The following is a 26,239-nucleotide window of genomic DNA, read 5'->3' as shown; positions in this document are numbered from 1 at the left end:
TGGCAACAAACACCTTTACCCAATTGAGCCATATCTTCCTCCCATTTTTTAAAGATATGCTCAAGTATAATCAGGTAAGATTCCTTGAAGGAACACAAAGGTAGTTCCTCATACACATTTCTGGTTAATTTATGCAAGTCAATAAGTATGATACCCCACAGCAACAAGATATAAGACAATAGATGCAGAAAAGACATTTCATAAAACTCCAACCTTTTTGTGAGAAAAGGAAGCCTCTCTGAATAAATTGGTTTAAAGACTAGCATACTTCACCCTACTGAAGGCAACTATGACACGCACCAGCTAACATTATCATGGATAAGGGAAAACTAAATTATCCTGAAACTCGGAACAAACAGGAGTGATCATTTCTTCTACTTTTGTCTGACATCCTGTTGGATATCCTAGCCAAAACAACCAGGTAAGAGGAAGTTTTGAAGGGCACCCAAAGTGAAGAAGATGAAGTCAAATTATCACTGTCTATAGATGGCATGATCTTATACATAAAAATGGCATATAACGGCCCCTGAAACTAGTTAAAGCGAATAACAATGTAGCAACGTCCTAGGATTCATATGCTTATTTATAACAAATGGAAATGTAATCAGTTTCAGCTCTTAGTTTCATTCGCATCTTCAGAAAAATGCTAGTATTAATTACTCTCTCTCTCTCTCTCTCTCTCTCTCTCTCTCTCTCTCTCTCTCTCTCTCTGTCCTTCTGTGTGTGTGTGTAGGAAGTGAATGCATATGCCACTGTGTGTTTAGGTCTGAGAACAACTTTTGGAAGTTGTCTCTCTTCTTATATATGTGCCCTGGAAATGAAGCTTAGCTCACCAGATTTGGAAGCAAGCACCTTCACCCACTCACTCATCTTTCTGCTTTAAAGCTTTAAAAATAGGCAGTACATGTTTCTCGTTCCAAGGCACAAAGGAATATTCTTTGCACTTTCCCATCAGGTTTTTTTTTTTTTTTTTTTTTTTTTTTTTGTATGTGTGTGTCCTATCCCTTCCTTCACTTCCTATAAGTGACAATGCTGCTTGCTCTTTGGGTGTCCTACCACAGATCCTATGCTATCTACACAAAACATTTACATCTGGCTATATGCACATATTTTCATTAGTTTCTACTTTTTCATAGATAGCACATATCAAATGATTACCCTTGCTTAAAAAGAGACATTTTATGATTATTCCATATTACTACATAAAATACTATTATCGCCTTTTAAATTTTAAACTTTTTATTCATTTTATATACCAATCACAGTTCCCGCTTTATCCCCTTCCTTCCTCCAGCCCACCCCCACTCCTTTAGGGGAAGTCCAGCCAATCACCTTGTTTGTGGGATGTGTTCCCTGGTTGGGCTTCCCCTACACACTCCCCTCCATCTTCTGGGCCTTAACATAGGACTGCACAATGTTCGCTTACTGTCATGATTATTCGGATTATTTCATCAGAGGAGTATGCTAAAATGCCTTCAAATCTACTTCTTCCAAAGTAAAAATCACCTGATCAGTAGCATCCAAAGAATTTCTTCCCATGTCAGGTACGTACTTAGTGTCCCAATAGTCAAGTGATGTAACCCTGAGATACACTAAAAGACTCTATGTCAAAAATAAAGAAAAGGGGCTGGAGAGATGGCTCAGCGGTTAAGAGCATTGCCTGTTCTTCCAAAGGTCCTGAGTTCAATTCCCAGCAACCACATGGTGGCTCACAACCATCTGTAATGAGGTCTGGTGCCCTCTTCTGGCCTGTAGGCATACACACAGAACATTGTATACATAATAAATAAATAAATATTTAAAAAAAATAAAGAAAAAAGTTACTCTCTTTGCGCAGTGGGGGCATTTGAACAGTGCTTGTAACTAAGATTTGATAATATTGCCATATGGATGAACCGGTACATAAGCCAATATTCACCAAAGATAATGCTTCCCCTTACATTCCTGACCTGGAGAGTACCTTATGCCCTGCATTGAAAAGAGGGATTTCACAAAGGGAGAATTCCAGTCCCTGTCTCAGTCACACAGAGATACTTCAAGAACTGGGATTTTGGCTGAACTTGTAGAATCTGTATAGTTTTGTCAAAATGCTTGGAATTATGAATAAAGATTCTAGCGAACCTCATGATCTCTGAGAAAATATTTGAATTTAAACAGGAAGGAATTTGTTTTGAAAACCCAAGTAAACTCTTTTCTTCAGATTCACATAATTTACTGAAATCCACAGGCAGACAGATAGAAGCAAAAAGACTCTGGAACATTATAAATATTACAGATATTCAGAACAATAACAACCTCCACAGAAATTATTTGCACATTTTTGTATAATAAAATCATTTTATAAATTTATGAGTATTACATATAAATTGTTCTTGCTTAGCAATTAAATAATTCACAATAGCATATTGAAGGGTATGAGCCAATATTTGTTAGGATAATATTTTAAGCCTTCTCAAACAATAAATATATATTCACCAAACAGTGTTCATAAAATTTAAGAGCAAAAATAGACTCTAAATGTCAACATCTTTAAGGAACATAGTAATGGTTTGGGGTTTTCCTCCAGTTAGAAAAATACATTAACAGCAAGAGAACAAACAATCAACAGCAATGAAGAAAAATGAAGAACCTTATACTTTCTGAATATATTTCCCTCTCTGTTTTAAGTGGAAACTAAACATGGGGCCTTTGCTTCCAACTCATGGGGAAATAAACACTGAATAGAGAACATTCACTGTACAGACCTTTGCCCAAACTGCTTCATTCATAAGCAAACGAGTTTGTAGATTTCTACACTCTTTCTTCAGGGTTAAGCTGTGCACATACATGAATTCATTAGAAGTCAGTCTGACCAGGCAGTGGTGGCACATGCCTTTAATCCCAGCACTCCAGAAGCAGAGGCAGGCGATCTCTGTGAGTTCAAGACCAGCCTGGTCTAGAAGATCTAGTTCCAGTACAGTCTCCAAAGCTACACAGAGAAACCCTGTCTTGAAAAACAAAACAAAAAAGAAGCCAGTCTCATTGTTTTTGTTAGGGAAAAAAATCAAATGAAATTCGCATAGAAATATTTTTGAAGCCTAGTCTGTTTTTTACAAACTGTAGTCTGTGAAAATATATTAATTAGAGCAGCTCAGGGTTACCAACTTTTTCCTTCCCACAAAATACATGTCCTTACTCGCATATGCACTATTGGGTTTGGAGAGAGAACTTTATCCCCAAGCCTCATGTCAGCCTGTACTCTTCCACAACGAACTGAAGAAATAGAATTATGTGGCTAAAGCCAAACTTGTAGCTTAACAGTTAATCTCAAATTTACTAGGATGTATACTTATCCTTAGTATTCCAAAGTTTGATTTCTTTTCTTTTTATTGTATGTGACCTATTGGTATAAGCAGAGGTGTTTGGTCTATGTTTGAAATTCCAACTTCAAGTCAGCCTATCTGAAGGGTTTGAGGCTTTGTGGAGGAGAGCAGCATTCTCAGTTAGGGTTTCTATTGCTGTGATAAATTACCAGGATCAAAAGCCACTTGGGAGGAAAGAGTTTCTTTCATCTGTGAGCTTGTAATCTAAAATCCAGGGAAATCAAGGCAGGAACTCAAAACAAGGCCATGGAGGAACACTGGTCCTCATAGCTTGCTCAGCTTCTTCCTTCCTTCCTTTTTTCCTTTTTCCCTTCCTTCCTTCCTTCTTCTCTCCCCTCCTGTCTCCATCTCTTTCTTTTTAATAGCACCAAGGACCACCAACCTGGGGTGACACCACTTACCACTGTGAACTGAGCCTTCCCACATCAATCATTAATAAAAAAAAATGCACCACAGGCCAATCTTGTGCAAGCATTTACTCAGTTGCGGTTCCCTCTTCCAAAACGACTTCCAGCTTGTGTCAATTTGACATAAAACTAGCCAGCACAGGAGCATAGCACGTGCCCTGCATTAAAACAGTAAGGCCAGATGAGAGGAGGAAAGGTTTTTCATTTTCTTTTATTATTATGAAAACATCAGCACTCCTTGGCATTTTCCTTTCAGAATTTGGAGTTCAGAGGATTGATTTGATCCTGTAGGTAATTTTACTTAAAAACCCTCCTATTACACAGATTCACAATATTTTTTTTGTTTTTGTAGAACAGATGGTGTAGACCAGAGGAAGAGACAAACATTGTATGTTAAACATTTTATTGATCAATTAAAATATCATAATTTAAAGTGTTGATTCTGCTGTGGGAATTATGCATGTCTGTAAAGGACTGGGGAAGACATTTAGAGTATATGTGCAATGGGAATGTAGTGTGTGGTTTAACGAGGAGGGCTATTACCTCCCCCTTTCCAATCTCCCTCCTTGCTGTCTGTATCTCTTTGTCTCTGTCTGTCTTTCTATCTCTATTTCTGCCTTTCTGTATCAGTCTCTCTGTATCAGTCTCTCTGTATCAGTCTCTCTCTCTCTCTCTCTCTCTCTCTCTCTCTCTCTCTCACACACACACACACACACACACACACACACACACACACACATCAGGAAGGCAGATGGTTTTCTGTCAAGTTGTGAGGAACCTGGCTTTCTTTCTTGAATCGTGCCTTCAGGCCCTTTGCAAACTGCTTCTTTTGCCTATTTTTAAGAACAGTTTGAATAAAGATGATAGTCAGGGGGTGGAATAAAGAAAGCACCTGTGTGGATTTAATTTTTTTTAAGCACTAAAGCTTGCAGCTCATTGAACAGAGTGTTGTTCTAGGGAGAATGTGTACTTATTGTCAAGCACAGTCCTGTTCAGTTTTTCTGTAGGGAGGGTTCTCGAGAGGACCCAGGATCAATGTTCCAGTAATGTGTCTCCTTGACACTAATCTTCAGTCATAGTAACCTTTCTTCCTGGTGAATTATTTATGTGTGAAAGCTCCACTGTTCTTGGAGCATTGTTCTGGGCCATATTTATAAGTTATGATAATATCCCTCTAAGTTACACAAGGCCACAAAAGATAGGAAGTACCACCAATAACCACAGCATATTAACTTCATTCTGATCTAAAAGTATTTTTCTTTTTAAAAAGAAGGATAGCTCATTTACTTGAGATCTTATTGTCATTACAATTGACTTTTCATTTAGTTAAGGTATTTATAGGAAAATGTTGCGGCTGAGTCTGGATCGAGAAACAAATATATTATATATGGAAGGTGCAGGAAAATGACAACCTACAAATGGTCCTTGTGTGCTCTGCTGTGCCTTGCATGTTCTTGCTCTTCCTCAGAAGCCTCATTTATGTCCAGTTGGTGCAGCCTTCCTCCCTGACAATGGAGAGTTGTAGTGGAAGCTGTCCTCTCCTCCTCAATTATGGGCCTGATATAGTGCCTACCATACAAACAGTGGTGCTGTCTCCCCTAAATCATGCCTGTGCATGTGACCCCATCATTGTTCCTAAGATCTGTGACCTTTGCCCCTGATCTCATTTCTGCAGGATTGAGACAAGTGTCAGACCCTTGGAATGCTACCCAAATAGTGACCTTGATTCTTAGACTTTTCTGGGGGTTTAAATCTAGGGTTGAAGTTATATGGAATATTTGGTGATTATATTAGTTAAATGAGTCCCGAAATAAAAGGAAGTCCCAGTTCTCTGTCAGCAACATCTGTTTTTACAGTTGGGCTAGGCCTTCAGTTTTCTGTTCTTGAAGATGATGATGCACTGGTACAAGGCTGGATCTCATTTGTTTCCATTATCCTTATATCAAGTGCACAGGGAGCTCCTAAAGATGCTACCTAGTGTTAAGTTTCTAGCGAATTCTTTTAAAGCTTTATATTTCTGATTGTCAAAAGAGAATATGTTCAGAAACCAAACCATATCAAACCAAAACATACAAACAAACAACCCCCCCCAACCCAATTGTTTGGCAAGAGATACTAGAATAATGATGGTGGGTGTTTAGTACTTGATGGATGAACAAGTGGTAAGAGAGTGCAATTCGGTACCCAGAAATGCCACACCATGGTTGGTCCTAAGCCCCTTTGGGGGGAAAGACAGTCTTTAATTACATCTGGAACTCATTATTTCTTTTTGGAGGCTCTTTCCAGATCAGCTCCCCCATCAGCCTCCCATTGAGCAACAGAAATTCCAGATGGTTCCCTCCATATGCCAGTGCTCACTCTCTGAAGTAGGATAGATTGGTCATTGATGGAATAGGATGGAAGAGCTGCATCCATCCAGGATGAAGTGGAAAGTATTGGGCCACAGTTAAGATAGAGGGAGTCCATCATTTGTATGTATTATATGGGTTGTATAACCTTTTGTGAGTGATTACTAGAAATGCTTTGAGCAATGTCTCAGAAATGATGCTATTTGTAGTAAATGTAGCATATTGGTTCAAATTCACACCTGGACAAGAGGAAACAAGCTGTCCTTGTATCTGAGGACAGTTTGGCCTGGCGGCTTATCTGCTCTGGAGCCAATACCAGCATGAACTGTACATTCCATTGTTCATGCCAGCATCATCTCTACAACTGTGATACAAGGAGAACCCCTTCAGCAGAAAATTTTATATGAGATGAATTTATTTCGTTATAAAAGACTTGTGTTGTAAGAAATAGATTAGTGCATTTTCCAAATAAAGGTAACTAGAAATAAAAAGGTCAGACCAATATTCATTTAATTAAGGTATAACATCACTTTAAGTCTAAAGTATTATTTTATTTATTTATTAAAAATTTCCACCTCCTCCCATCCTCCCATTTCCCTTCCACTCCTCCCCTCCCCTCCCTCTCCAGTCCTAAGAGAAGTCAGGGTGCCCTGCCCTATGGGAAATCCAAGGCCCTTCCCCCTCCACCCAGGTCTAGGAAGGTGTGCATTCAAACAGACTAGGTTCCCATAAAGCCAGTACATGCAGTAGAATTAAAAAAAAAAATGGTGTCATTATCATTGGCTTCTCAGTCAGCCCTCATTGTCAGCCACATTCAGAGAGTCTGGTTTGGTCACATGCTCCATCAGTCCCAGTCCAGCTGGCCTTGGTGAGCTCCCATTAGATCAGTCCCACCATCTCCATGGGTGGGCGCACCCCTCACGGTCCTGACTTCCTTGCTTATGTTCTCCCTCCTTCTGCTCTTCATCTGGGCCTTGGGAGCTCAGTCCAGTGCTTCATTGTGGATCTCTGTCTCTATCTCCATCTACTGCCAGATGAAGGTTCAGTCTGGATTGATCTCCTCAGTACAGGAACAGGACTCCTGGTAGTCCAAGGACCCCGCAGACAAATGGGAGAACTTGGGGAAGGGTGGGGTCGTGTGGAACAAAGAAGCCCCTGCAGCAGGAGCAGGAGGTGCCGTGCACCTAAAGTATTATTTTATTAGTATATCTATCATGGTAACTATATAGGATATCTGTATATAATAAAGTGGTATATAATATATACTATGTAGTAATATAGTTAATTATATTAGTAAGAAACACCTGCCACTCACTTGTCATTTTCAACTTCTTGAAAAGTTTATTATATCTTAACTAAGGAAAGGGACAAAAAAGTTGGAGAGTTGAATTCAGGAAGCTTGAGAGTGCAAAATCTTACCCCCAAACGAATAACTGTGATACTTCTCCTCTCGGCAGCCCATCACTCTTGTTTCTGCTCAATTTTATTGATGCGTGTGCCACTTGGTATTGTTCTGAGGACCTAATGTACATTAGATTTTGTTTAAAGTTCTGATGAAATAAACATAGGAGGGAAGAAGTCATGTACTGGTCCCAAGCAATTAATCTGTGTGTGATCCCTAGGGCATTGGTTGGCACGTTTGGAGTAGGTAAGACAATTCAAAGGAAGAATTCCTTCTAGATTGGTATGCGAATTCTATGCATTTGTCATTTTTACCCGTGATGTACCTTTAAAGAGTCTAGTATCATGTGTGTGTTTCTGTGTATATTCTGTGAATGAAAGAAACATTTATCAACTGTGGTTATTGTTTTGTATAACAGTTCTATAAGCAAACACCGATTATGGCTTGGGACACATGATGACCATTTGCCCAAAACTTTAATTTTTTAAGGTCTTTAAATAACTATTAACCTCAAATGTCAAGCCACAAACCATAGCATTCTCTGAATATTTCACTCCTTTATTTGAATGTTTTGAGAAGTACCAGAGATGAGGCTGACCTCTTTCTCTGTCTAGTCAGTCATCTTACCTGTAAATAAAGTAATGAACTCTTGCATTGAAGGTATGTGTGGATTAAACTAACCAAAGCTGGAAAGACTTGTTTAATGTCTTTATTTCTGACACTATAATAAGCACATTTTTTTTCATTTAGAAATGATTAGTTTCTTCCCCTAAAAACAGGAGAGGAAGGATTGATGGGATGATGATGATGACTTTTAGACATGCAATAATGTGTGTATGGAGCTCAAAGAGTACCTTTCAGTGCTCTGACTTGAGTGTGTAGATGGTGTCTTGGGAATGTGGAAGAGACGGGTAATTTCTCAAGAAGCAGGAGTGGTGGGGATCTCTAAGTAGCATGTGAGGAGTGCTTTATTGTCAGCTGAGATCCTGAGCAGTTCCTCATCCAGTGGGTGGTGCTGATGAAGCCTGTCATGGACATACTTAGAGATCTACTACTCTGTATTCAGCTGAGAGAAGTGAGGAGAAAGGGAACATTTAGAGGTTACAGGCTGGGCTAAAGGCATTATGCTGGAAGTGTGTGTGCATGGTACTGGCTACAACGCAGTCATATGGCATCCTTTAACTGTAAAGACAGCTCGAGCCTGGAGGCTCAGACTGTAAACTCAGGAGGAAGAAGGAGCCAGTTGGCTTGCAGACTTATAGGTTTTGTCGTCTTTGCCACAGGAGGGCATGGCTGGTCTTCTAAGTAAAGAAAGAGGCAAGGACTAGCAAGACAACTCATGACAAGTTAATTTGCTTGGTCAGGTCCTTAAGAACAGCAGAGTCCGTTGTTTCCTGGGATGTGAAATGAGATTATGCAAACAAAAGAACTTCTTTTAAAAAAATCTGTACACCTTTCAGTGATTGTGATGCTTACAATTTAAGCAGAAACATTTATTTGACATCTTGAATTCATGTTGAAGTACTTCAGAGGGCAACACTTAATACTTCAGCATATATGAAATATTTACTGTTTTAAGTGAAAATGTTTTATTCATACACTACTTTATTGTTAAGATCAGATGAAAACCATGATTGTTTCTCTTGCAGTTATACAAAGAAAGGCTTTCAGGAGAGGACGCAGGGAGGAGAATAATTGTTTGAAGTCACCCATGAGCCACATAAGCTTGCCAAGCAAATGGAGATCTGCACACTTACTGTTTCTCTCCAACACTTAGTGAGTGTGCACTGTGCACTCAGTATTACATTCTGGAAATTAGGGAATCCCATGTGGCTTTCCATGTTGTGTTAGCTCACAAAAGACCGAGGAGGAAGCAGATACTATTTTTATTCCCATTTCACAGACAAGACAATTGAGGCATAGATGGATAAAACTGGTCTCCCATCTAGCAGGTAACAGAGCTGGGATTTAGAACCAAATTGTAGATCTATTCAAGGCCAAGAGCTTATCTATTGTTCTGTATGCTTTGAAATCTGTCAAAAGTGAGGACTTGGGTATAAAGCATATGCAGTTCATATCTTTACGTACTAAATTTGCACTAAATTAGGGTTGTGGTGGGGGGTGTTTGAGGACAGCTTTGAGCAAGGCTTTTGGCCATAACATTGTTGTGTTAAAGAGTGGTAAAGCTTACTAATCATGACTGACTTTCTTTCCTATAGAGTATTTGTTCTGGTTGCTGCAGTTGGCCTGACTCAGGTCACAACATGAGTAGCTCCTGAATTGCCAGGAACATCCCTGGAGGAGAGAAGGTGGCTCTTGTTTTAGGTGCACACATCTGAGTAACCTTTTTGCTCTCTACAGACAGGACTGTTCTTGTGGATACTGATCTCCCAGTGCTTAGACGCCTCTATGTGATGGGGACCTTAGAATTCCCTGTGGACAGAAGCAATGTTCTGAGTGTGGCCTGCTTACTCATTGCAGGAGGGGAACTGAAAGTGGGTGAGTAAGTGCACACAGGTTGGACTGGCAATGTAATGATAGTCATGTTCTAGGGGAACATGTTGTGGGAAGTGGAAGACAGCAACGATCCTCTCTGCCTGACATAGGCTGGGAGGGCTAAGGCTAGAAATGTGTTTCTAAACACATCTTTAGATGTGGACAGTGGTGACTTCTCTTTGTTCTTTCTTACTCACTCTATTGTCAATCCCCTTTTGTTGCTCTAGAGGGACTCTAAGTTAGATAACCTGGCGCCAAACTCGTCACATCCTCATACTGGCTGTTTGATAGTAAACAAATAAACTCTAGGGCCCCTCCATTTCCTCACTTGTAACAAACACAGTTATGGAGTCTACCACAGGAGGATGAGATGTCTAAATAGATGCAGCAGTTCACAATATCTTATAGTAGGTGTTTGAAAAATATTACTTTATCAGTCAGGGTGTTCATACACAAATGAGTAACATGAATTGTATATCTTAAAAAACTTAAATAAATGGACTATTTACAAAATTACATTTGGAATGATACTCTCCTTAGGGCTAGTAAAGCCAGATAGTCTTGCTTCGCTTTGCTGTAAAGGGTGGAGAGAATGAGTTGTTCCTGTAACCCAGACTTGGGAGTGTGGAGAGGGTTGTGAGTCATACGCATGAGTGTGAGCATGGCTGGCACTCAACCTTCACATAAGAATGTCTTATTGGAATCAGTACTCTAGCCTGTCTTTTCTCAGCAGGGTTGGAAGCCAGAGAGGACTCCCCAGTTCTGTGTTCCTAGGTCACTTGCCACCTAGGACACTGCACAGATTAGAGATGGCGGCTTAGGAACATAGGCACCAACAGAAGTTCCTCAGTGAAGCTGTCTTCCGGTTATCAGAACAGAAGCAATGCTCCTACCAATAGACCCAAGAAGTCAACTGACCTTCCAGCCACATCCCCATGCTGTTAGTCTTAGCAGCGAACTTGTCACCTGTAATTCCTGCCCTTTCTCTATGTGCTGCCTCCAATAACGGTTTTCCCAGTGTGCATGTGTGTAAGGCTTCTTTAATTTTGCCTTCTGTACTGGGGCACCTAAGTATACCTTTTCATCTGTTTTTTTTTTTTTATTTTTATTGCTTTATAAATAATACCATTCAAAATTTCCACTTCCTCCCCTCTTCCCATTTCCCTCCCACTCCTCCCTTCCTCTTCCCCCTCACCCTCCCTCCTTAAGAGAGGGCAGGGTACTCTGCCCTGTGGGAAGTCCAAGGCCCTCCCCCCTCCCCCCAGGTCTAGGAAGGTATGCATCCAAACAGACTAGGCTCCCCCAAAAGCCAGTACATGCAGTAGAAACAAATCCCAGTGCAATTATCATTGGTTTCTCAGCCAGCCCCCCTTGTCAGCCACATTCAGAGAGTCCAGTTTGATCACATACTCATTGAGTCCCAGTCCAGCTGGCCTTGGTGAGCTCCCATTAGATCAGGCACTCTGTCTCAGCGGGTGGAACAACCCTTTGTGGTCCTGACTTCCTTGCTCGTATTCTCCCTCCTTCTGCTTTTCAACTGGACCTTGGGAGCTCAGTCCAGTGCTTTAATGTGGGTCTCTGTCTCTATCTCCATCCATTGCCGGACAAAGGTTCTATGGTGATATTTGAGATAATGATCAGTGTGACTATGGGACAAGGCCAGTACAGGCTTCATCTGTTTTCTTTATTAGATTATTTTCATCCATCTCTCTTTCCACTGGGGAATGACTCTATATTTTGTTATTTTCATTTCTGATTATGACTTTTGTCCCATTTGTTTAGCAGTCTATAAAATTCTCATCTAATCACTGATGGAAATACTTAATGAATAATTGTGTGTTAGTAAAAACCTATTGGCAGTTACCACTTTCTAACTAAAACTGCTCTTTTCAGGCTTTTGAGAACACTTATAACATGTAACTCATGGACTGAAAATCTGTACCTTTGAAGGAAGGGACCCTGTGCTACTCTCCAGCTTTGCTTCATATGTTTCAGATAGTTTAAAATTGTGTCTGCATCACTAGATAATGGCATATCTTCTTTCTCTCTGTTTCATCCATGTGTTTCAGGCCTAAAGGTTTCTCATTGGAGCCCATCTGCCCAATCCTATGTGTGTTATGCCTCAAGGAAGGCTTTCAACCCATCTGTCCACACCTACAGAAAGCCCAACATGAGACAGATAATACGGCTAGTTAGTAAACAAACTTAATACATGCGGACATTGGCACAGCATTCTGCCAAAGCAGATCTGCTAGGTGATGCCATTTAATCCAAATCCTAACAGTGTGCAATTCTGGTTCTTGGTGGTTAAGATTTCGAGGCAATGGATGCTGGCAAAAGATATCACCTGACTTTCAGAATCACAGAAGGCTAGAATTGGAAGTAAATTTGAGATCAAAGTTGCATTACAGATGCCAGAGTAAAGTCAGTTGCATTCTTTGCTTGTGCTTGTCTTACTAGTCCAACAGAACACGTGCATGGGCAAAAGTATAGCAGATGAAGAAATTGAAAATTATCCTCTGGCTATTATTTTTTTTTATATATTATTTGCAATGCTGTTTGACCAATAGCTTAAGCATATTTCTGGCTAATTCATTTCTTAAATTAAGCCCTCTCCATCAATCTGCGTATCTCCACATGGGTGTGTCTTACCAGCTAAAGTTCCATCTGGTTCGAGTGGGGCTACATGGTTTCTCTCTGACTCTGCCTCCTTTCTCCCAGCATTCTGTTTAGTTTTCCCCACCTACCTAAGTTCTGCCCTGCTATAGATGCAAAGCAGTTTCTTTATTCATTAATGATAATCACAGCACACAGAGGGGAATCCCACATCACTCCCCCTTTTCTGTTTAAATAAAAAAGGAAGGTTTTAACTTTAACATAGTAAAATTATATATGGCAAAACAGTTATCAAGCAAGAATTATAGTTAAAATATTTATATCTACTTTATCTTTTATCATAACTAAGAAAAATTAAAACTATTTTTTAACTCCATTAAAAAGACCCCAGAAGGATATAATATTACCCCAAGTAAATAGAAGGTACATTGTAAGCAACTTCCAAAACTTTAGAAGTGACAGAGATATATTGCTGCCTGGACAGTCACACAAAGTTCTTTTGTACCACTGGGGCATCCATCTTCAGCCTACAGGCCCATAGTATCCAGCAAACTTTTCCATGAAGCAGGAAATTTTAAAGAAAGTTCCGCCTAAATTGGCAGTTTGTCAGTCACTTTTTTCTCTGTCCTGCAGAATGTCTGCAGACTCTTTTATGAAGTAGGAACCCCGAAGGATGGTCTCGTCTTTAGATAAGTTCAGCAGTCAACATCTCTGTGGGTTCTGCATGTCCAGTTCATACAGCATAATATTTTGCAGTCCAGGCAAGAAAACCTCTTCGATGTCCATTGTCCTCCTCAAGTAGACTGGTGCTGCCAGGAGCAGATGTGTCTCATGTCATGAAATGTCCTAAGATGTTAAAACATTTTAAATGCCATATTCTGAAGGTCTCTGAAAGATTTGAAGAATACCTATCTAACTGAATATATCTCTATATATCTGAAAGACCTAACTAACATAACTAGAAGCTTGACTATTATAGATGATCATCTATTAACCTGTATTTCTTAATTATACATTACGTTTTTAAATGAGCTGCACAACACAATGCCTTAATAAAGATCAGAAATACATATATAATAAAATTGACCTTAAATTTGCATCAGTAGAACAAGGTCCATACCAATGCAAATCTTTCTAGCATATACCCCCTTTAAATGCAAACAAACATTTATAAACAATATTTGTGAATATGGGCATAGTTCTCTCCAAACTGCTGTCTGCTTTTTGTTGGGCACAATAAAATTTTTGGGGGTGTTCGTGGTGACCTTTCTGTGGGTCTTTTTGCATTGAACCACATTAGTCTGGAAAAAAATCCACAGGTTCTCATCTTCTGTGGAAACGAAAGAAGAACCTCTTTTCCAAAACAATTCTTAGATCCAAATTTTGAAGTTAAGATACCTCTTTGTTGGTTTATTTTAGCAGTCCATATAATGAAATGTCTCTCTGTACTTATCTCCTTCATAGTCAAAAAATTCAAAGAAAACACAATAATATATATAATCCAGATTCTTTGTGTATTTTCCATCTTAATGTGGCTTATTTTTCTTTACTCCTTTTAATCTATGACTGCCTGTACTCTGTCTCTTTAAAGACTTTACCTTTTTTTTAACCATTTACTTCTTTTTTTTTCTTGCTGATTTTTTTTATTAATTAATTAATTTAATTATTAAAGATTTCTGCCTCTTCCCCGCCACCACCTCCCATTCCCTCCCCCTCCCCCAATCAAGTCTTTCTTCCTCCTCAGCCCAAAGAGCAAGCAGGTTTCTCTGCCCTGTGGGAGGTCCAAGGACCACCCACCTCCATCCAGGTCTATTAAGGTGAGCATCCAAACTACCTGGGCTCCCACAAATCCTCTGGCTATTATTATAGTGACTGATAAAGACATGCTGAGCAGAAAATCTTACCCTGTCCTTGTAACAAAAAACAAACAAAAAACCAGCAAACAAACAAAACAAAGCAAAATCTCAAAAAACAATCCTCCAATAAACATTTCTTTAAAAATACTTAGTTTTAAATATGTATATAGGTGTGTGTCTCTGTGTAGGTAACTGCTTGTGGAGTTCAGAAGAGGACCTCAGACCCCACACACAGCCAGAGCTGGAGTTACAGGCGGGTGTGAGCCAACTGATAAGACTGTTGGGGACCTAACTCATGTCCTCTGTAAGAGCAGTTTGTGTTCTTAACAGCGGATCCATTTGTCAGGCCAGGAAGTATTTTTTAAGAGATGGTAAATTTTATAAACTCGACGCCCTTCTTCTATTCTTTCACAGCTTAACCTTTGCCTTTCCTTTTATAAACTTACTATATTTTTAATCAGTGTGTGTGTGTGTATGTGTGTGTGTGTGAGAGAGAGAGAGAGAGAGAGAGAGAGAGAGGAGAGAGAGAGAGGAGAGAGAGAGGGGGGGGGGAGAGAGAGAGAGAGAGAGAGAAGAGAGAGAGAGAGAGAGAGAGAGAGAGAGAGAGAGAGAGAGAGAGAGAGAGAGAGTTTGGTTTTGTGTATACAGTGCACTTGTGGATGTTCACGAACCACTTGCAAAAGTTGGTTCTCTCCTTCCACAATGTGAGTCCTGGGAATCAAACTCGGAAGGTCATCAGGCCTGGGGGCAGGCCCTGCTTCCATGTGTTCCTAACTGTCATTGAACATACCACATACTGATGAAGAATGAAGAAAACATGTAAAAATTAAGAAAGAAGTAATTTCTCGGTTCTGGTGATTTCTACTGCCACATAAACGTCCGTTTCTTGTTCCCTCTCTTCCCCCTTTTCTCTTTCCAATTTCTTCTTTTATTGAACAATTAGTTCAGTGCCAGGCTTTGCTTTGGGATTGACTATCTTTCAGCAATTGGGACAAAGAGGATCCTAGAGCCTTTTCATTTGTTTGGGAAAACAAATGATGAGAGAGTAAGATAAACAGGAATATGAGATGTCTAGATGACAACGTATGTATGTTCTAAAGGAAACTGAGGAGGGAAATAATTTGAAGAAAGTTGCAGGTTGGCTGTTGGCCATCAGGCTAGGTGGTGTCTGAAGAACATTTTAATGACTCATGTAACTTTAGATTAAAGAGAACAAAAGGATCTAGCTCAGTGTTTCTCAACTTCCCTAACATTGCAACCCTTTAATACAGTTCCTTATGTTGTGCTGACCCCCAACCATAACATTATTTTCGTTGTTGCTTCGCAACTGTAATGTTGCTACTGTTATGTATCTGATATGTGACCCCAAAGGGGTTGCTACCATGGATTGAGAACTACTAAGACTTACAAAGACCTAGACCTGGAGAGATTACAGAAGACAACCTCAGTCTTGATGAAAAGCTCGTACAAAAGCCTCGAGACAGGAAAATGTACTACAGGGTGAAAGATGGAAGGAAAGTTGCTGGGCTAGAAAATGGTATAAATTGAGTTTTTAATTCTACTCTAGAAAAAAATTGTTGTGCAGCTTCTAGAAAATTCTTCAAAAATAACTGTGATGTTGGGAGTCTCTGCAATTATATGAATCACCCCTCCACAGTCTTCATGAGAAAACTGGGATAGACAGATATTACTCATTTGTTTTATGATCTTGTATTTGGGAAAGAACAAAGGCGTGTTCAACAGCTGTTGCAATTATCTTTAATACGTCCTTCCCTGCTTCCAGCACTTCTGCTTCTATTAGAAAACCTTTCTTGTTACCACTAGTAGATCACATTCAGTATCTTATTTCTGGCCTATTCTACCCATTCTTCTTGACCTTACTATATTCACCTTCATAACATAGTGTATTAGTTTTCAAGTATCCTTTCTATTAAGTGGTAGAGTTCTGTGCATATTGTAAAACTTATTGTTATCTTCTGGTAGTATGTGTAATTGGTATATAGATGAATGCATGGGTATGCCTAAGTCTATCCTTTACCTCAGTGCTTTTATTCCTTAGAACACACCACGCTTTAATGGCTATATCTATGAGGAAGGGATTACAGTTTTAATATTTCAGTGACCAAAATACATTTATCTCCTGTAAGAAAGGAACTGAGCAAGTACGAAAACAGAGTAAAACTTTGGTGGTCCAAGTTCAGATTTTACAATCCTTCTTGGATACAATCTCAAAATAAACCATGGTATGTTGATTTGTTAATGGGTGTTTGTTTGCTCTGGAGCACCTGCTTGCACTCATCTCTTTCATTTATGAGTTCTCTTAAGTTCATCATCAGCACCTGGCTTTGACTGTGAGCATATGAAGTCCTAGGTGTATGGGAACTTCCTTCATGGCTTCCATGATTGGAGCTTTCTCAATTCCAAAGGAAAAAAAATCTATAGTTTATTGCCTTCTCAACTGGCAATTCTGCAAGACTCATTGGATTATTAAGTAATAAGAAGTAAATAAACCCGAGAAAACTGTAGGTTACATTCTTTTGCCTAAAGCCATGATACCACTAGACAAACAGAAAACCATGTGTGTGATGTTTGTTAAAAATAATTTACCAGCAGATAAAGAGTTGGCTCAGTGGTTAGATCTCTTGTTGCTCTTGCAGAGGACCTGGATTCAATCCCCAGCACCCACATGATGGCTCACAACCATTTTTAATTTTATTTCCAGGGGATCTGACACTCTCTTGTGAAGTTGGTGGGCACCAGACATGCAATTCATACACATATGTACACAAAGGCAAGACACTTATTCACATAGAATGAGAAAATAATTTTAAAAATAATATATCAGCTTAAAATAAACAGTAATTTTTCTTTCAAGCAATTACACGTTTAATTTGTACATGTACCACACATATTTCCACAAAGACATGGCTCCTGAGAGCTTAAGTGGACCACACAGCAGCCAACCAGGTTCCACACTGACAGCTTATTGTTTTTAGTAGTTATCTATTGTATAACCAGATGTTTGCCTTATCACTCTTATTATCCATTTTTTTCCTTTTAGTTCCCTAGATTCTTGCTTTCTACAATTGGAAGCTATACTGTTAGGCACTTATATGTTTAGGATCATTATAACTGATTCACATTTTTATTACTATCAGTTGTTTCTCTTTACTGTAGTTTTCTGCAAGGAAGTTGGTCTCAAGGAACTAGTTCATCATTCTATGAAACATTTTAAAATTAATTCTGGCGACACACTGTTTCTTAGCTCACAAAGAACAGAAAACAGGCACAAGGAACCAATGTTCCAGTTTTAAAAGTTTTGAGATAAAATGTGGCCTGTTGTTATAGCTGGGGGGTGGGGGAGGCGTCGCTTAACCCTGACTTACTTGGCAAAGAAAGATATGAATAAAGATGAACTCTGAAGAGTTAGCTGGCATGGCATCCCAGGCAAAGAGAGGAAGAATTTGTTGAGGGACTTCCTGTGGCTCAGCTATGGAGCTCATTAGAAAAGGGAAAAGAAGGGGGGGGGGGTGAGCATGAAATATAAGCACTGCTTCTTCTTGTTTGCTGTTTCAAAGCCTTTAAAAGTATTTGCCATTTTTTTTTGTAAATACCATACTGAAGAACTTTGAGGATTTGTTCATCTTTATCCATATTGAGTGTTGAATGTTTAGTTCAAACTTTTTTAATATATAACAAGAGGCATGGCCATTCTTATATACTCCAATTCAAGAACATAGTACATTCTTAGGAATCAATTAGAGTGGATCCAGGTATGGTTGGAAATTTAAGGACTGGGAGAAGCAAAATCTGTGAACAGAAAGATTGGAAAGATTAGACAATTATCCTGAATGTGTCTGTTGACTACAGGGTGTGGGGAATTCAGGTTGATAGAGTAGGCTTAAGTGCAAACCGGGCTGATACCTGATTCTATCGTAGAGATTTAGTAATAAAGTAATAAAGGCTCATTTCCCTTTTTCTTATGTTTTGAAATTCATGGAATCCATTTGTACCATATCTGCAAATCAATAATGGTTATCTTTGGTATACCAGAACTTATTTTCTTCCATCTCCCCAGGTGATTTTAACATCTGGAACCAATTCTTTTCCCCCTCCATTGCCCACCATCATGCTAAGTAATAACAACTTTGCTTTACTTCTCCTTCATCCTCCGCATGTCTTAGGATGGTATTTATTAAATCGAAGCCCAGTGCCACTTAATAACAGCTATGCAGTTTCTGACTAGTTGTGTAAGCTCTTCTTGCCTCAGTTTCCTCATGGGAATCTCTACAGTCTTCATGGAAGACATGTGAGAAATGTAATGTATGCAAAAGCACCAGTAATGTCTTCACAACACAATGATGATTATCTCCCATCATATAAACTACAACAACAGATTTACAAAGGCAAGCCAAGACCCCGATGCATCATTTCAGAGCTAGCTACTCTTATTTATTGGTAAAGTCTATGTTGAAAAGAGCATCTCTCTCTGTGAGATCGAGAAGACAACGAGGACAGCAGCCTGGGAAGCTTCCCTTTCACCTGCTTTTAAAATCTGGGAAGCACTGTATTTTAATGTAGAATATCACACCTTTCCTTCTCTTGCCCCTGCCTGGTTGCTGAGTAGGTTCTAGCCTCCATCTTTCCCTCTCCCATGTTAAGAAAAAGATTCCAAATTCTGGTTGCTCTGGATTCTGAAAGATCACGGCAGGCTGACTAATTTTGCCCAGATTTTCTGTGAAGGCCCCACATGTGCTGCAGTTTTGAGTTGCATAATTGATTTAATCTCTGATTTTAGAGAAACACGCAACTCTTTTTGTGGGACTCTGCATACATTTCTCTAGGGCAAAAAGTGTCCTACTTTTTCTCTGTGATATCTGTTTAGTGCTAGGCCATTTTTTTTCCCATGTAAGACTTTACTCTCCATGAAATAAATGAAATCGCAGTTGGAAAACAGCTTACTGGACAGACTTCTAGCAGTAAGATAAGAGTCACACCAGACACATTTGCTGAACAGTCCCCAGTCCTTTGCTCCCTTCCTTCTTGCTCTCTGTGTCTTTGGGCTCAGAGGATACCTTCATATCCCAGCTAAGACACTGTGGCATCTATACAGTATAGTTGAGTGTTTTTACTCTTTTGTTTTTTGGGGTCCACAACCCAGCTCTCAAATAAATACAACAGGAGACTTATGAATGCCTTGCCTTAGCTTGTCTTGTTTTCTTGCTAGCTTTTTTTTTTTTTTTTTTAGCTTAAATAATCCCATCTACTTTTTGCCTCTGGGCTTTTATCTTTCTCTATTTCTGTATACTTTTCTTTCTTTCTTACTCCGTTGTTAGTTGTATAAATGCGTGGTTGGCCCCCAATGTCCTCCTCTCCTCCTCCTTTTTTCTTGTTCCTTGTTCCTTCTTCCCAGATTTTTCCTCCTATTAATTCTTTCTGCCTGACCACCCTGTCTATCCTTTCTTCAGCTTGGCTATTGGCTGTTCAACTTTTTATTAGACCAATCAAATGTTTTAGATGGGCAAAGTAACACAACTTCACAGAATTAAACAAATGCAACATAAAGGAATGCAACACATCTTTGCATCATTAAAATAAATGTGCCATTGCATAAACAAATGTAACACATCTTAAACAATATTCTACAACAGTGTTGTAGCATGAACACCTAAGCCATACTTGCCCTTGACTCATGTGCTGTGCAATGATGTGGGATTTCCTTTTGTATGCTGTGATTACCATTAATGAATAAAGAAATGGCTTTGGACCTATAGCAGGGCAGAACTTAGCTAGGTGGGAAAAACTAAAGTGAATTCTGGGATATAGAAGGGCAGAGTCAGAGATAAGCCATGGGAGCTGCAGTTGGAGGCAGATGTGCTGAAACTTTGATGATAGGTCATGACCTCGTGGTGATGCACAGATTCATGGAGATAAGTTAAATCATGAGTTAGCCAATAAGAAGCTAGAGCTAATGGGCCAAGCAGTGATTTAAATAATACAGTTTCTGTGTGATTATTTTAGGGCTAAGTGGCTGGGAACCAACAAGCAACCTCCGTACTACAGTGCAAATTGATTTATCTCTCTGAACGTTGCTATCAACACTTCTAACAGTAATGGCTCATGAGGATGATTTGAGGAGATACACATAGACCAAACAAACCCCAAACTTACACCAGGTGCATAGGAAGTCCTCACTAATAGGAATGTGGAGTGGTTTTTTTGCTGCCTGAGAGAAGAATAACCAAAATGACAAATAGATGATTTTAAATTTACCAATTATTCCATACCATATTTGACAATCCCATTTTTTGCTGGTTTAAAGCATTTGATGGCGGATGATTTTGGTGAGCCTGCTTCCATAGAATACATATTTTGGGGAGAACTTTTATACTGCTTATTTCTTCAACAATGGCTTCTGTAAGAATAGCATAGCTTTCCTAGGTCTGTATTCATTAATAACATGTTAGCAAGTTTCTGAACATTCATCTAACTGTAAAGAACATGACTGTTTCCTCAAGAGATTGTTGGAAGCAATTCCCATCTGTCTGTCACAGCCTTATGTTTTCTTTGTTGCAATGATGTTAAGAGAACTGATGAAAAACAATTTATTACTGGTTTGATAAACCATGATTGTTTGAAGTCTGCTACATACTGCTAGTTGGATAGATTTAGATTCATACCCAAAGCTTTAGGCCTCTTTCTATGTGGAAATTTACATCAAAATAAGAATCATACTTCTTAGATTTGTAGTGAACACTAAATGCTAAAACCATGTGAAGGAAACACTAATTCACACAACCATGGTCACTGTAATAATGGTTTTTAGTACATCACTCCTATACCTCAGTGGTTTGTAAAATGAGTATTCTTAATAGACTAGGTTGAACCTGACTCCAGCCTGCTTGCTGGAGTCAAACCTTCTCAGGGTTTTTCTGAATGTCTCTTTATTTAAGAATCCAAATTCTTATAAATGAGGAACTATATAATAGAGAAGAGATGTGGAGAATACTTGGCAAGTATTTACATTACCAACTAACAAAAGCAATTACTATTTTCCATCCAAACATCACTAGCCCAGAACATGTCACAAAATTGGCCTGGATAATAGGAGCCAGTAAAGTGTATTCTGAGTCTATGATTAGAGGTAGCAGATGATTCATGAATGATAACCCAGACTTCTTCAGAGAGGGTTGTAGGAACTCATGCTTTCTGCTGTCATCTCATTGATGTGACCGTTGCCTCTTTCCCATACAAACAATATCAAGGCATTTACTCTGGATTATTTCTTTGCATTTCAAATTACTTTAGATGATATACTTTGTTTTCCTAACAGGTACTTTAACAAATCCCTTAGAAAAAGAACAAAGACTTCTTGTTATCCTCAGAGCCTCAGAAGAAATCTTTTGTGACCATTTTGATGGAATACGTGTTGACCCAGGGACAATTGGTAAGAGTTAAATATAATGTATATTAATAACGTAATATGTGTGTCTATGTGTTTGCAAAACAAGAAAGAGCAAGACAGAAAGACAGAGAGGCAAAGGGCTTTTATTTTTTAGACAGCTGCTAAATTCTGAAAGTTTTTATTTATTCTTTGACTTTTGAGATGTCCAATGGCCATTTACAGATATCATAACTATGACTCAGAAGCGATGAACTATGCATGTGCAGTGACCAGAAGATCATTCACTGTTGATAGTGACGTGCCATATTATTATAGTATCAAATCCTAAACTGGTCTACAAAACCAAAGACTGGGAACTCAATGATTCGGACATCTTATACTGACAAGATTCCAAATCAAGGGGTATTACAGGATAAGAGTGTAGGCATCACACTACAACGGCACCGTGTAGGCATTGCTTACTATGTAAAAAACGTTGTTGTTGGAAATCTCTTTAGCCACACCAAAATTCTGTCTACCTAGGCACTTAGCATAAAAGATGATTTTAGTTTTATGGTTTGATATTTTGTGACATGTAATTATCAAACTATATTATAAAGAACTGATTCTAGGACATGCTCTGAAAGTAATATTCATTCTGCATCTACTAATCCTTATCTTTTTTATTTTCTAACATATCTTTCTGAATTAGAGTACAGAAGAAATACAGACATTGGCAAAACACTTAATTAAGGTCTCAGTAATTATGATTTTATTGTTTTGGTCCACACTGGAAACAAATCAAATGCACATTGTTAACATTGCAATGATGTTTACTTTTTTCATTCATGTCTTTTTTTTTTACAAAATATTATGAATATTTAGGTTGTTAAATTAGTTGCTTGCAACAAAATGTTTCCATTTGTATAGGGTTATTCACATGATCCATTTGAAAGTAGGGTGAAAAGATTAAAATGTCATGTCAAGTGCACATATTTCTAGACATACAACATATATAGACTTACAACATTTATAGCATATAACATAACAAATAACGTATTTATTGTCTAAGTGAAATAAATAAACATATGGTGACACATGATTATTTTTTGTTCTACTACTGGAAAGCATGCTCACATATTTTAGAACACAAGACTATGAGAAATTATACTTAATATGGAAATGGTGATGAAGTACTTTTGAGGAAATTCTCAAACACCTGAATGCATACATGCAGGCTGAATCTCCCTGATAAAACTATTATTTGTGAGTCCAAAACAAAACAGCATATCTGTCTGTTCATGTCTCCTGGATCATCTTTAGTGAGGCAAATTATTAAATTTGAACACTGAAAACAAAATTAGGGTCCCATCTTCAGGAAATAGAATGAACCTTGCCTGTTACACAGTCTAGGGTATATCATAAAATACCCAAACTGGTTGTCTTCCATCAGATCAAAAAAGTTTTGACTTCACCTTAAAAGCAGAAAGACATACCACTTTCAATTGATCTGGCTCACCATTAGATGGTGTTTCTCCACTTTTAGATTTTCATTATATTCTGTAACTTTAATTTCTCTGTAGGTCTTTGGGTTATATTTGACTTGTTATAATAGAAATATTCTTTTTTGAAGATAAGATGGACATAGTTAAATATGGATTATATGTCACGTATTTTTGTGTATGAACCTTTGAACCATATTTTACTTATCTGCCCTTAATTAAGATGGAAGTATTTTCTTAATGATTTGTTGATTCGATTTTTCAGGAGTTTATGGGAAACTTTCCCTTCAAAGTGCTTATGCTAAGAAATCCTGGGTACACCTTGGAGCTGATATTGCACCGGGAAATGAGAGGTAAGAAAAGAATTAGAGATCTTTATTTGTTGTATTGTTTCATTTGGTTCTCTGTGATGTTTTATTGTGATATGAAACACTGAGCAAGATCATTGAAGGCAGAGTGACTAGAGAAATTAAACATGTAACACAGTAAAAGGACAAAAGGAATGAAATGTAGGGAAAGAACACTGTATACTAAGGAGTAGTTTTAGAGAATGTATACTTTTGTCAATAATGTATAGAACTATGGGTTCCTTGAGATAAGACAAAGAGTATGAATTGAAAATGCAATAGTGAGGATTGACAAGGTACCATAGAGACACTGACAGAAATAAGGGCAAGGCAAAGCTTATGAAGATGAAGGTTGGATCCATCACTTCTTGAAGTGAACAGATCATATGAACAACAAACTGATAAAGATCTTCCAGGACTTTGAAGACAAGATAAATAGATGAAAGTAACAGAAGATGCGATATTCTAAGTGAAACCCAGAAAGTGGAAAGCTCCTCCAGGAAACTGTTCTTAATATAATCCAGGCCACCTCCATCAGAAAGAATAACAGCAACTCTCACTGGTTAAAACTGAGAGGAGTAATTTTAATATGGATAAAGGATATTAAGTATAATTATTGTAACATTATATGATTCTGATGGTGCAGGAAGAAAATTGAGTTAATAAAGAAAAACAGGGGTCCTCAAACAAGGAGCCTTGTTAGTATCTAAAATCCAAAGAACATGGAGTTCTGATGTCCAAGGGTAAAAGAAGGATCCTCCAACTCCAGGAGAAAGAGAAATGACCATTTCTCTCTCTCTCTCTCTCTCTCTCTCTCTCTCTCTCTCTCTCTCTCTGTCTCTCTCTCTCTCTCACACACACACACACAAATGTGTATATATATACATATATATTGTACTTGCATGTATTTATATATGTAAATGTACTTCATATATATTGGATGGTTTTAATCCCAGAACTCATAAGGCAGATGTAGTCAGATCTCTGTGAGTTCAAGACCAGCTTAGTATACATATTGAGTTCCAGGACAACCAAGACTATACAGAAAAACCCTATTTTGAAAAACCAATCAATCAACCAACTAACAAACAAGCAAACACCCCAAATCATATATATTTGAACATACACATTTGTTCTATATGATCATTTCTATTACATACTCTCATTTAAATCTCTCAGTGGAATTATATGAGTGAGGTTATTATCAACATTTTGCTTAACTGGAGTCACAAAAGTTAAAAGTATTCCTTTATAAAGCTAGAAGTTCTGACTGACTATTTCCTGGTTTGTCTAATCCTATAGCATATGTTCTAAAAATTAGAAATATTCAGAAGGCTTAATTCAGTCCCACGCAGGTTCTCTAGCTGTCAGACCAGAGTCCATGGACTCCCATTAACTTAGGTCATCTGTCTCTGTGGTTCCCAATCAAGATCTTGATGCTCCCCCTCCCTTGCTCATATAATCCCTCCTCCCTCTCTTCAGCTGAACTTCAGAAGCTCAGTCCAGGGCTTGGCTCTGGATCACTGCATCTGCTTCCATCAGTTACTGCATGTAGGTTCTGTGATGACAATTAGGGTAGACACTAATCTGATTAGGGGAAAATCAGTTCAGTCACCCTCTCTGCTATTGCTAGGAGTCTTAGCTAAGGCCACCCTTGTGGATTACTGGGAGTTTCTCTAGCACTAGGTTTCTCCCTCTGAATGTAGGTGACAGTTATATGGCTTGACCTGTTGGGGGAGGCGCTGGCAGTAGGACCAGGACTTATCAAGGATGCATGAACTGGCTTTTTGGAGTCCATTCCCTATAGTGGGATACCTTCCTCACCTTTGGTACAGGGGCAGGGGCTTATTCCTGCCTCAACGTAGTATGCCAGACTCTGTTGACTCACCAAGGGTGGCCTTACCCCCTCTGAGGAGAAGATGGGGGGTGTGAGAGGAGGAGGGATGGGAGAAGGACAAGGAGGGGAACTGGTATTTAAAATGAAAAAAATTAAATAAAATAGAAATATTAAAAATAGCATTTCCTAGAATGAGTCTCAAAGAGGATTGTTCTAATGAAATTGTACAAAAAAGTCTAATTATCATAGTGTATTGGTTTTATGTGTTGTATGACTGTTTTCTCTAAATTGAAATGTCCCCTCCTGGAGGGAGGAGGAAGCTTCATAAGATTTGGGAAGTTTGCCAGTCTCAAACTTGTCATGATGGTAAGCAACCAGTGAGGTGGGATCATCGTGAGTTCAAGGCCAGCCTGGATTTGCAGTGAGGTCTAGGCTAGCTGCAGAGGGAGGCACTGTCCTACATTGTTATTCAGAAAACCCACAGATCTCAGGCTACTCTTGAGCCTTGCAAGAGTCACACAGCCATTTGCAGGCTTACTTAAGTGGAAGTAATTGCTGGGAGAGAAAAAGCCATTGGCTGAAGTTACTTGGTTTCCCCAAGACTCTTCCATAACTGAAAATGCTTTCCTTAGTTGTCACCCATGCTGGGAAGGCTTGGCAGTGATACAGCTCCTTTGAGTAG

The 26,239-nt window shown here is 38.8% G+C and overlaps 1 protein-coding gene across 1 annotated transcript in view; it reads left to right on the top strand.

Annotated features, from left to right (window-relative positions):
* Pkhd1 (PKHD1 ciliary IPT domain containing fibrocystin/polyductin) overlaps positions 1–26,239 on the top strand; it is a 428,039-nt gene that overhangs the window by 277,644 nt on the left and 124,156 nt on the right. Inside the window, exons 52-54 of the mRNA XM_057751507.1 lie at positions 9,881–10,018; positions 21,821–21,934; positions 23,639–23,726. Coding sequence (XP_057607490.1) covers positions 9,881–10,018; positions 21,821–21,934; positions 23,639–23,726 — 340 coding nt within the window. The remainder of the gene's footprint in view (positions 1–9,880; positions 10,019–21,820; positions 21,935–23,638; positions 23,727–26,239) is intronic.

Source organism: Chionomys nivalis, chromosome 19, assembly GCF_950005125.1.
Source record: "Chionomys nivalis chromosome 19, mChiNiv1.1, whole genome shotgun sequence".
Taxonomy (NCBI): domain Eukaryota; kingdom Metazoa; phylum Chordata; class Mammalia; order Rodentia; family Cricetidae; genus Chionomys; species Chionomys nivalis.
This window is presented reverse-complemented; position numbering and strand designations above follow the sequence as displayed.